This window comes from Tasmannia lanceolata, unplaced genomic scaffold, assembly GCF_043159265.1.
Source record: "Tasmannia lanceolata isolate RefF3 unplaced genomic scaffold, GAP_Taslan_0.1 ptg000016l, whole genome shotgun sequence".
Classification (NCBI taxonomy): domain Eukaryota; kingdom Viridiplantae; phylum Streptophyta; class Magnoliopsida; order Canellales; family Winteraceae; genus Tasmannia; species Tasmannia lanceolata.
This window is the reverse complement of record NW_027518693.1, coordinates 13,681,213-13,693,265: the sequence shown is the minus strand read 5'-3', so window position 1 is coordinate 13,693,265 and position 12,053 is coordinate 13,681,213. Positions and strand designations below refer to the sequence as shown.

General features: G+C 38.9%; 1 protein-coding gene across 2 annotated transcripts in view; it reads right to left on the bottom strand.

Moving 5' to 3' along the window:
- LOC143848746 (calcium-dependent protein kinase 13-like) overlaps positions 1-4,378 on the bottom strand; it is a 28,040-nt gene extending 23,662 nt beyond the window's left edge. The window contains exon 1 of one of the 2 annotated variants that reach the window (XM_077357776.1): positions 3,546-4,378. In XM_077357776.1, the coding sequence (XP_077213891.1) occupies positions 3,546-4,218 (673 nt within the window). In that variant the 5' untranslated portion in view covers positions 4,219-4,378. The remainder of the gene's footprint in view (positions 1-3,545) is intronic. The other variant, XM_077357775.1, reaches the window with a different exon arrangement.
- Between the last annotated feature and the right edge of the window lie 7,675 nt (positions 4,379-12,053).

The following is a 12,053-nucleotide window of genomic DNA, read 5'->3' as shown; positions in this document are numbered from 1 at the left end:
CCATTCAAAAGGGAGAGAAAGGAAAAGCAGAGACTTGAATCATATAAAATGCACTAAAGACGAGAATCAAAGATTGTTACGAAAAGAAAGTGATGTTAAAGAGAGGTGGAGAAGTTGCTTCGATAAGTTGTTTAATGAAGAACCCGTAGCGAATTTGGGAGAACTTGATAATGCTTTTGATGATACAAACCGAAGGTTTTCGTAGAATCCGAACATCAAAGGTAAGAGTAGCTACGAAAAATATGAAATTAGGTAAGACTATGGGGTCTGACGGTATTCTTGTTGAGACTTGGAGATGCTTAGGTGATGTGGGTTTGGTTTGGTTAACTAGATTATTTAACAATATTTTAAAGACTAGGAAGATGCCTGATATGTGGAGGAAGAGTACATTAGTACCTATTTATAAGAATAAAGGGGATATTCAGAGTTGCACCAATTACCGGGGAATTAAGCTAATGAGTCACCATGAAGCTTTGGGAGAGGGTAATTGAGCATAGACTAAGAAAAGAAACTAAGCTGTCAGAGAATCAGTTTGGCTTCATGCCCGAACGATCGACTATGGACGCTATCTTCTTGATTAGGCAGTTAATTGAGAGATTTTGAGAAAATAAAAAGGACCTTCATATGGTTTTCATTGATTTGGAGAAAGCGTGTGATAGGGGTTCCCAGGAGTGTTATGTGGTGAGTCCTTGAAAGGAAAAAAATGCCCACTAAATATGCTGATGTGATTAAGGATATATACAATGGAGCAGTAACTAGTGTCAAAACTACGGATGGCACATCTAGTGAGTTTCCAGTTATAATAGGACTGCACCAAGGATTAGCTCTAAGTCCTTATCTTTTTACACTAGTTATGGATGAACTTACGGAGGGTATCCAGGATGAGGTGCCATTGTGTAATTTGCAGATGACATAGCTTTAATTGACGAAACCAAAGCAGGAGTTAGTGCTGGGTTAGAGTTGTGGAGAACTACTTTGGAATCCAAAGGTTTTAGACTGAGTAGGACTAAGACAGAGTATATGGAGTGCAAATTTAGTAATGTAAAGAGACGGGACGAGGATGTAGTAAATATGACTGGACATGAGGTACCTAAGAGGAATATCTTTTTTGGAGATGGACCTAAGAGGAATATCTTTCGCTATCTTGGTTCAATCCTACATAAGGAGCGATTGAAGAGGATGTTAACCACATAATAAGAGCAGGAAATAGAAGCATGCTTCAAGAGTTCTATGCGACCGTAAAATACCTACCAAGTTGAAGGGAAAGTTTTATAAGACAATTGTGAAGCCAGCCATGTTGTACGGCCCAGAATGTTGGGCCACCAAGAAACAACATGTGCATAAGAAGAGGCAAATCAAGAATGAAGGTAAATAGTAAAATACCTTATTCTTAAGAGAGTATTCTTGTAAGATTGGAATTACTTTTCTTGTAAGCAAGGAAAGGGGACCATGGGATAAAGGGGGTGAGGTGTAAAGCTTGGATTAGCTAGAGCATTCTAGGTCTTTAGAACTTTTAAGATGGAATTAGGGCTGGGGATAATGGATCGGTGGTTGAGAATAACTCAAGTAAAAGAATAAAAGAAATATGATAAATGGAAGGTAGATATTAGCTAGAGGAAAAACCCTAACTATATAACTCCCAAAAAGAGCTCGTGGGCAGGGGAGAGAGCTTCTCATTGGAAAAAAGAAAAAATAAATCAAAGAAGAGAATGGAGAAAAAGGAAGGAGTTAATACAAAGGGGAGAAAAAGTCAGAGAGAGAATTGCATCTCCACCGAAAATTAGGCCGGAATTCCGGCCGGTCATCTCCATCAGCGAGATCCTTTCCTCTGAGTTCTACCACTATAACTTTGTTCTTCCCCAATCCCATCTCTACCCAAACCAACCACCATAAAACCCATTTCACCACTATAGACCCCATCATCAGTGTTCTACCACTATAACAAAAGAGGAAAGTTATGGTGGTAGAACTCAAAGGAGGAAAGGATCCCGCTGATGGAGATGATCGGCCGGAATTCCGACCCAATTGTCGGAGGAGATGCAATTCTTTCTCTGGCTTTTTCTCCCTTTTGTATTAACTCCTTCCTTTTTCTCCATTCTCTTCTTTGATTTTTTTCTTTTTTCTAATAAGAAGCTATCCCCCCTCCCACGAGCTCTTTTTGGGAGTTATATAGTTAGGGTTTTCCTCTAACTAATCTCTACCCTCCATTTATCATATTTCTTTTCTTTTTTTACTTGGGTTATTCTCAACCACCGATCCATTCTCCCCAGCCCTAATTCCATCTTAGAAGCTCTAAAGACCTAGAATGCTCTAGCTAATCCAAGCCTTACACCTCACTCCCTTTATCCAATGGTCCCCATTCATAGCTTACAAGAAAAGTAATACCAATCATACAAGAATACCTTCTTAAGAATAAGGTATTTAATATTTACCTTCATTCTTCATTTGCCTCTTCTTCCCATTAATGGGCACTCTCATTCGACTATTTCACCCCCCCCCCCCCCCCCTCTTGTTATGTAACAAAAGAAATGACACTAGCCACGCAAGCTTTGATAATTGCACTATCCAGCTTGCCCTTTCCTTATTAATTGATCTTTAAATTAACCTAGGCACTCCTTGCCTTGATAATGCACTATTCTTCTGCGAATAATAAATGATGTCAGTACGACTACGATTTGATAGTCGCACAAACTCTGCTTGTCCTTTCCTCCATTTCTTGCCCGACTCTTCTGAAAATTTGCAGGGATACTCTTGGGGATGTCAACAACCTTCCGGGGATTTTGTACCTAAAACTGAACACAACGGGTGGGTAAACATTCATATCCTCCTCGCATTAGGGATTGGTTTAGGGATTTCGGAATTGGTTTTAAGACTCGAAGGCTTCGGAATTTCAATCGATTTTGGGATTTTACTCAACTTCAGGTGCAGACCGAAAACAACTTGGGTAGAAAAAGTGAGGAAAGACTTGATGGCTAGGAACATAACAAAGAACATAACCCTGGATAGGAGCGAATGGAAGAAAATGATCCATGTAGACGAACCCAACTAGTGTCAGGATTAGACTTAGTCATTTGAGCCGGGTAGATTCATCCACATTCTTGATGAAAATTTTCTAAAGGATTCATTAGCCGACCCCAACTAGTTTGGGACAAAGGCTTAGTTGAGTTGAATTGAGATTCCATTCAAAAGGGAAAGATCACTCATTATTTATCTTCATATATCATTGCTGATCACTATGCTGTCTTTTACTTCTCTAGTTCTTTAGTTTTGCAAAGACAATATTTTAAATGCGTAATATTTACATTAAGCATTATCGAAACCTATTGACAACAACATCAAGAAAAGCAGTAAATCATTCCAAGTTAGCTTGCTGGGTCACTCTAAACTAATCTTAAACCACTAGATTCAACTACAATTATGCAAAATATCACAAATCAAGATTTTGTTTGTTTTTGTGAGTTCATTCTTGAAACCCATCCAAGCAACAAGTAAAAAAGGCTATACATAAGATAAAAAGAGAGGGCCAAATCAGAAGTTGGACTGACCTGGCTTGAAGAATATGGAGAGGCCAAAATCAATAGCCTTAAGAGGCGAATTCTCCTTCTTATTAGCAAAAAGAAAATTCTCAGGCTTAAGATCACGATGAATAACCCCATGCTTATGGCAAAGCTGAACAACCTCCACAATAGTCCGAGTAACCGCAGCCGCCGCACGCTCAGAGTAATGACCACGAGCCACAATCCGATCAAAAAGCTCACCCCCTTCACACAACTCCATAACAAGATGAACAGCATTATCATCCTCACAAGCCTCTTTAAAACTAACAATACTAGAATTATTAGGAAGATGTTTCATAATCGCGACCTCTCTTCGTACATCCTCAACATCTACAGAGGTCCGAAGCTTCCTTTTCGAGATTGATTTACAGGCAAGAAGTTCACGAGTGTCTCGATCGATGCAGAGATAGGTTACTCCGAATTCACCTCGCCCTAATTCTCTGTCTACTAAGTACTTATCTTCGATCCCTAATTCTCCTTGGATTCGATTTTCAGTTAATACGGTAAGGATCTTTTTGGGATTGGGATTTGTGCTGTTCTTCTTTGTGTTCTTGTTGTTGTTAGAGTGAATTCCATCTTTCTCCTTTCGATTCTGATCGTAGTGATTTGATTTCACATCTTCTCGAGCTACAGCGGCAGGAGATCGGCAGCAGTTTCCCATCTTGGGATCTAGGGTTTTTACATCCTATCTTAATCTTACTAACTCGATCTTCTTCTCTCCACGGAAGAGGAAGAGGACAGGGAGAGGGTTTTGAGAGAAAAAGACAAAAAGGGGTGTGGGAAGTAAAAGTAAGGGAGAGAGTAAATGATAGCTGTAATTACTGGTACGATTGTTGGTCAGGTATGTGATTTTGGCGGTGTGGGGTTGATTGATGTAGAGTCTTTTCTTCTTCCGTCTTTTTTGGGTGATGGTAAATTCGCACCCACTGTTGGATAATTCGCACCCCTGTCAACGTGATTTGACGTCAAAAAGCATTAAAGTATGCCACAATTCACGTTATGAGGGGTGCGAATTAACATCAAGGGGTGCGAATTGTTCTTTTTCTCTTTTTGAGAATTTCCTTTTTTTTTTTTTTTTTAAAGCTGCTGGGAAGACACGCCTGTGTCAGCGAACTTCCGAATCGCGAATTTTGTGACGAAATGCAGTCTATATTTAATCAAATGACAAAAATACCCTTGTATAAGATTCACAATGGAATACCAGTAAAAGACCCCGTGCATACAGAGAATTGTACGGACCACATCATAGGTTGATCCAAACCGTCCATGTGATGGAACACAACAGAAATAGGTTGTGCCCGTAAAATAATTTCCATAAGCTGATCCTAGCCCTCCAATCTATAGAGGTTTCCATAATTATTGTTTCTCTTAAAGTGTCCAGAATTCGTCAATATTTTTACAGGTGTCCTGCATTCGTAATATCAACATTTTCATAATTTGACCCTCACATAGTGAATAAGGAAAAATAGTTTTTTCGTCATCGTCAGGGGTGTAACTTGGGTGTCAACCCGACCCAACCCGAGGAACCCATATTTTCCAACCCGACCCGACCCAACCTGATTTCCATCCCGACCGGGTTCAACCCACCCAACCCGATTTCCAATTCGGATTGGGTTGGGTTGACCCGATTTGATATGATACCAATTGTTGACCACCTTAACTCAAGTCGGGTTGTTTTGGATTTTGAGAACCTATAATCAGTTTTTAACTCACAATCGGTTCTCAAAATCCAAATCAAACAGGGACTAACAATTAACAAAGGGAAATGTTATCCGCACTACTATATTTTGATGATCACACTCCTCACTTTATTAAAGTACAGTATGGCCCGCACCATAGGATTATCCAAACCGTCCATTGTGAACTGTAGAGACTATTTCAATGTTGAAAAAGAAAAATACATATACAGAACTTCTTCAGATGGAACCCAAATTTGGGTTTCGGGTCTGGTCGGGTTGCCCGACAGCCCAACCCGACCCAACCCGATTTCCAATTCGGGTTGATTTTCCCAACCCAACCCGATTTGCGAAAAAGCTTAACCCGACCCAACCCAAATTCGGGTTGAACCCGACCCACGTGGGAACATCCAAGTAACAATGATAGTTTCAAATTAAATATAGTGCTAATGTCCTCACTACCATATTTTATAATGGCACTACTCACCGTATTTTGCTAGTCGCACTCCTCACTTATTAAAATGTACGATATGGCCCGTACCATAGGATGATCCAAACCGTCTATTAGATGGGCCACTGCGTACATAGGTTGTGCCCCAAAAATAATTTTCATAGGTTTATCCGAACGCTCCAATCTATAGAGGGTTAAAGGTTAATCCAAACCGTCCATGTGATGGAACACAACGTCAATCAGTTGTGCCCGTAAAATCATATTCCTAGGTTGATCCTAGCCCTCCAATCGATAGACATTTCCATAATTGTTGTTCCTCTTCAGGTTCCCCGAATCCGTCAATATTTTGCAAGTGTTCTGCATAAGTAATATAAGTAGTTCTTTCGTCATTGTCATATGTCTTTACCTCTTCTTGGTAGTTTTTTTTCCACATGTACTGTATCGGTACTTTTCATGTGTAGATTACGATTTTACTCTCAAATAATTTCTCATAGAGATAGATGTTAGATATCAGCAAAGGGGTTAATGGTAAAAGAGTAATGCTGACGTGTAAATCCTAGATAAGAAGAAAAGAAATTTCTTTTTCCTCTAGCTAGATTGTAGTAGATATTGGGATCAAATGACAAAAATACCCTCGCGTAAGATACACAATGGAATATTGAGAGGGCTGTTTGAGAAAACCCTGACACAAGCGTGTCTTCGTATCATGGGTTTTTATCGAATATATCACGTCCCTTTCTTAAAATTATTAGTAGTATACCCTTCCATTGTCCACACATTGTTGTCACTTTCTTTTGCTAGAGCATGTACAGGTGAGATGCTCTTGATTTGTTTAGCAAATTGTATTATAGGAGGAAATTGACTAACCCAAGATGATATAATCTAGATTAACAAGAACGGTCCCTAAAAAGAATCAAAGGGATAAAAGATATTGAAAGGGCACCTCCCCCAGATCAAGAGAGCTACGATCATATGTGGACCTGCTGGGCACCCTTGGCCTTGAGCCTCTCTCACTTTTGCACAACTTTGAGATTCCGATTCTTCTCAAATTTGTACTCTATGATATGGGTTGCATCACTTTCACATTTAGGGTGGAGTTGTGATGACCAACAAGGTGACGAGTCCTAACCCATTACACATGGTGGTTTCATCATGTTGTGTCTCTTTTCTTAACGATAACTGAGATTGTTGGCTTGTATTTGTAGTATGAAGATCAGGACTGTTGATCTCGATCAACGATGATGAGCCATAGCTCAAATGTCACTATGATCAAATGAGATGAGTTGGTTGATTGTTAGATCATTGGCAATTTTTAAGGGATTGGGGGGAAGAAAAATTAACTTTGATTGTAGATCAGTTGCCTTTATTTTATTCGACTTTATATTGTCTCTCTTTTGGAGTTGAGCTTTAAACATCGAATTGTGAGTAGAACGAAACTTTTTTTGAATCCCATCTTTAATGTGAATTTGAATCAGACAAAGCTCCAAATTGTTCCATGTTAGAAGCTTTGGATCCCATCTCTATTGCAAATTTCAATGACTCAAGCTACAAAGCTACTCCAAGTTAAATTTAGGGCGACGATAAATTCACACCCCCTATTGGATAATTCGCACCCCTTTTAAGATGAAATTGGGGCAGCCTGTAACACTTTTTCACATTAGAAGGGGTGCGAATTTATCATCACCCTAAATTTATTGGTCCTCTTCCATGTCCATGGTTGCTTTTTTAAAATATCAACATTGAACGCCTGTGGTGGCGGTTACAAAATAAAATCAACTTTTCTATTCTTGCTTAATTTCTGTGCATTGATTCTTCCTTATTTGTTGAGGAAATAAATTAATCTAATTGCCTTAGATATAAATTTCTAGTTTGGAAATCCTATGATCAAGATATAAATTAGCTTCTTGATTGATCATCGGATTAAAGATATGAGATTGAAGAATTCCTACAATTTCTTCAAACGTAAATTTCTATTCACCCTTTGTCCTGTTTTGTGAACATCAGATTATCCTTAGGTGTTGAGTTCTGGAAATATGTTAAGCCAATTTTAACTAATTTCTAAATACATTCCAGTAAGTTTTGTAATTTCTAGCGCATCCATATACTTTCTTGAATCATGTCACCTGTCTCCCTGCTTGTTCTTCATCAGTCGGTAGAAGTGATTAGGTACTTAAATCTTAATGTCTTCAAATAGGGGAGAAACTCGAGCCGGGTTCGTTCAGGTTAAGGCCAACCCTAGCCCCACCCAGGGACCAAAAACAACAACCCTAACCCGATCCAACCTGAGCCTCGGATCAAGGACGGTCAACCCAACCCAATCCTCCTTTGAATCTCTCAACCCTAAATCAACCTGATTTTCTAAAATTAGGGGGACGAGGTTAGGTTGCCCAAGGCCTCGATGCTGGCTTTTCCTAACCTGACCCAACCCAAAGAAATGCCAACCCAACCAGTTGATTCCCATCTACACTGGCAGTTACCAAAAACTGCCTGTCATACGTTTAGCCATGGTAGCTTCATCGCCGGTTGTATGACAACCGCTGGTGTATATTTCATCGGCGGATATAGACACTCTCAAAACCGCCGAAAAAACTTAGTTTTCTTGTGGCGGAGCTCAAATCGGGTTTAAAGTGCCGTGTTCTTGTTGTCCTCAGTCCAATTTGCACCCCTACCTTTAGAAGGCAATATGATCTCTATAGGAAAGGTGGTGTATATTCGACCATGAAGCCATGTGATACATTTAATTTTTGAGAAACCAAATAACGGTAACCATGACATGAATATCGAGGTTGAATAAAATGCTATATCATATTTACCAGATGCTAACAAAAATGAAGAGGATATTGTCCATTCAATGTCCAAAAATGATAATTTAGTGGTTTTCAAGGTATTTAGCATACCTGTGCAGAAGTGGTATTTAGCATAATATAAGTATGTACATTCTGATGGTCGTTCTTTGTTTTTCGATTTTTGTAGACTTCTGATTTGAAGCTTCAATCTGGCCTTCTCTTTCTTGCGAACCTCTGAGATATGGAATCCCACTGCTTCCTTGCAACTTGAAAGCCTTGAAGGAATGAAAACATGGTCCGGAAAGAGGGACCAAACTGTACTATACAACCCAAAAAGTTTGATTGGAAGGGCACTAAAACGGTTAAAGTTCTAACATAAAATTCATGTCATCATGTTCATGTAAGCATTCATGAATCATCACCACACACTCTTATAGAAGATGAGGAAAGAAGGTGAAACACCCCACCTTACCGAAGTATGGTCGGAAGCCCTTTACGTCGATCTCACTATTACAAGACTAGGTATTATATATCCAATTGTTTGATTTCTAGATCCACATATACAGATCATATATCCCACTTGTCTGAGTTCTAGTAATTCATACAATGTCCTACAGACAAGTTCATTTAGTGGTGCAAAATAGAGTATTGTAGGGAATGATCATAATTGAGTAAGACAGAGACCTATCCGATCACTATTAGGAAAGTTCAAGAGGAGCATTCTTTTAGGTATCTACCTACCAACTTGTAGGGCAGCTCAAAAACTTAACTACATGGAAGTGATTCGAAGCAAGTTAACTTGATAAAATCGAGGTTGACGTACTAAAAGTAGAGTGCTATATTAATATACCTGTCATATTTATACAGATACATATATTATACCTATATAAATGTATGCACAGGTATATGTGAGTGTGTATGTGTGCATATATACGTACATATATTTATATATATATACCTATACATATATACATTTATACATGTATACACACAGGTATATGTTTATATACATCCATCGCAAAAGGCATTTCACGGCTGGTCTGTCTCATGTCAGACCAGCCACCTCGTGAATGGAGACAACAGCTTTTGTCTCCATATATTCATGAGGTGGCTGGTCTGACATGCGACAAACTATCCGCGAAATGCCTTTTGCGATGGACGCTAGCATTTCCCATATATATAAGAGAGATGATATTTTCACCCCCTCTACAGTTTGCATTTGTAACCCTTATAATGTGAACAGTGGGCAACTTTAATGCTTTTTGACATCAAATCACATTAAAAGGGTAGCGAATGCGTACTGCATGGGGGTGAAAATATCATCACCTATATATATATATATGTAGAGAGAGAGAGAGAGAGAGAGAGAGAGAGAGAGAGAACGGTTTCTACACACAAGTGTAGAAAAGTTATCTACACACTAGCTTAAAATACAGTGGAGGGCATATTGTATGGGTGATCCAAACCTTTCATTTGATTGGCCCTCACATAGGTAGGGTGTCCACAAAAAATCAGCTCCATAGGATCATCCCAACCCTATGATTTGTGGAGGTAAAATGGACGTGTATAAACCTTCACAAATCTGTCCATTTTTTGCCTCCACGGTTCGAAAGGTTAGGATGATCCTATGAAGCTGATTTTTTTTGGCACACCCTATCTATGTGTGGGCCCATCAAATGAATGCTTTGGATCACCCAAACAATGTGGGCCCCCACTGTATTTGAAGCTAGTGTATAGATAACTTATCTACACTTGTGTGTAGAAACCATTTTCTCATATATATCTGTGTGTGTGTGTGTGTGAGAGAGAGAGAGATATTGGGGACTAGTAAGATACATAGGATGAATCACCATGTTTTACACTTTTTTAATTAACCAGCTGACGAAAGCTATATATACAGTATTAATAAATCTCACAAGTCCAAAAAAAAAAGTTATATATATATATATACAGTATGGCATGAATGAGAACTTGCGGGAGCCGTGTTTAAATGACCTTGCTCCAACATCAATATTCCTTGGTGCACCGCCTTCATCTCTGCCTTGTTTAAGCAGGATACCCTAATCGGGTTCAAATATGCCCATAGAGTATTCCCTTCCACATCTCTAATGATTCCACCAACCCCCACCGGTCCAGGATTGCTCAAACTTGATCCTCCAAAATTTAACTTTAAGAATCCGCTCCTAGGAGGCTCCCAAACTTAGCAAATTGTCAGTCTTGCCACTTGGCTATCACAAATTAACTAATAGCCAACCATGCCATACTTCTAGAGCTGAAACAAATAAGAAACTTGGCAAAGCTCTCGCCCAAGCAATGTGAGAGCAATGGCCTTATTGTAATTAAAATGAGGGGATTTCACCCACCCTCTTAACACATGTGCATTCCACTCCTTCCATAGGACCCAAATTACCGCTAGCAAGGTAATATTCCACAAAATCCTCCCTTTACTCCGCTATGGGGCTGACACTCACCCTTCTACTAGCTCTAAGAGTTTGGCCGGGAAGGCCCGTGAAATTTCAAATCTACAAACTTCATACATACCTCGTCATTTACAATGAAGGAAGATATGGTCCACAATTTCTACCGCTTTAATGCAAAGCGCATGGTACATGACCTGATGGAGCTTCAATTTTAATTTGAACATTTTCATTACATTTAAGATACCACAGAGTCTCTAGATTAGTCAATCAAAATGCTTTCTCCTTGAATCAACTCAATTAGAATGCTTTCTCCTTGAATCAGCTCAATTAGAGTGCTTTCTCCTTGAATCAACTCAATCAAATTTTAAGTTGACTTGTCAAGTTTTAATACTCTGATTTGTAGTTCAATCATCAGTAAAGAAAATAGTACATTGCAATATATTGCAATCAACTACAATGAAATAGCTTTGGGATTATTTGACGGATCAAAATTTTAGAAACAGGAAGACCGCCATGATGGGAAGAGTTAAAGGCAATGATGGTGGCAAGCCAAGATGGCAATATCCTCCACGAAATTCTATCAGGAGGAATGTCGATGTATTGCTTCAATTTAGCTGGCATGGGTGGAGTTTTTCACGATAGTGATTATTGTAGGCTTCATTCTTTTTTGAGGCTGATAGGTCACGCGGATTCATTGGAGGCCTAAATTAGAGCTATGCAGTTAGGAATTTTAGTTTTTACTAGACAAATGGAGAGATATTGGAGGTTGAGAGTGATTCATTGAATGTCATCGTAGGTGAATGGGGAGAGGATAGGGCTAAGGTGTTTTGCGAGGTGATGATAATCATGAGAGGTCGAGGGATAGATAGATTGTTTTGGCACATCTAGATGAATGCGAATGGTTTAGCTGATGGATTAGCTGATATAATATGGGCATGCACATGTAATCTTCTTTTATTAATAAAGTTCTTGTTATCTTTGTCAAAAATCAACATATATATCAAGTTTATTAGATTTGAAGAGTAATGGAATAAATCAACTATTTTCATGGCAAGAAATCTAGTGCTGTTCACTCCAATAAAGCAAATTGTAAATACACATCATTGCATTAGACAAACTATGTTGAAATAATGAAATTAAACTGAAATATCCTTCAGCTAAAA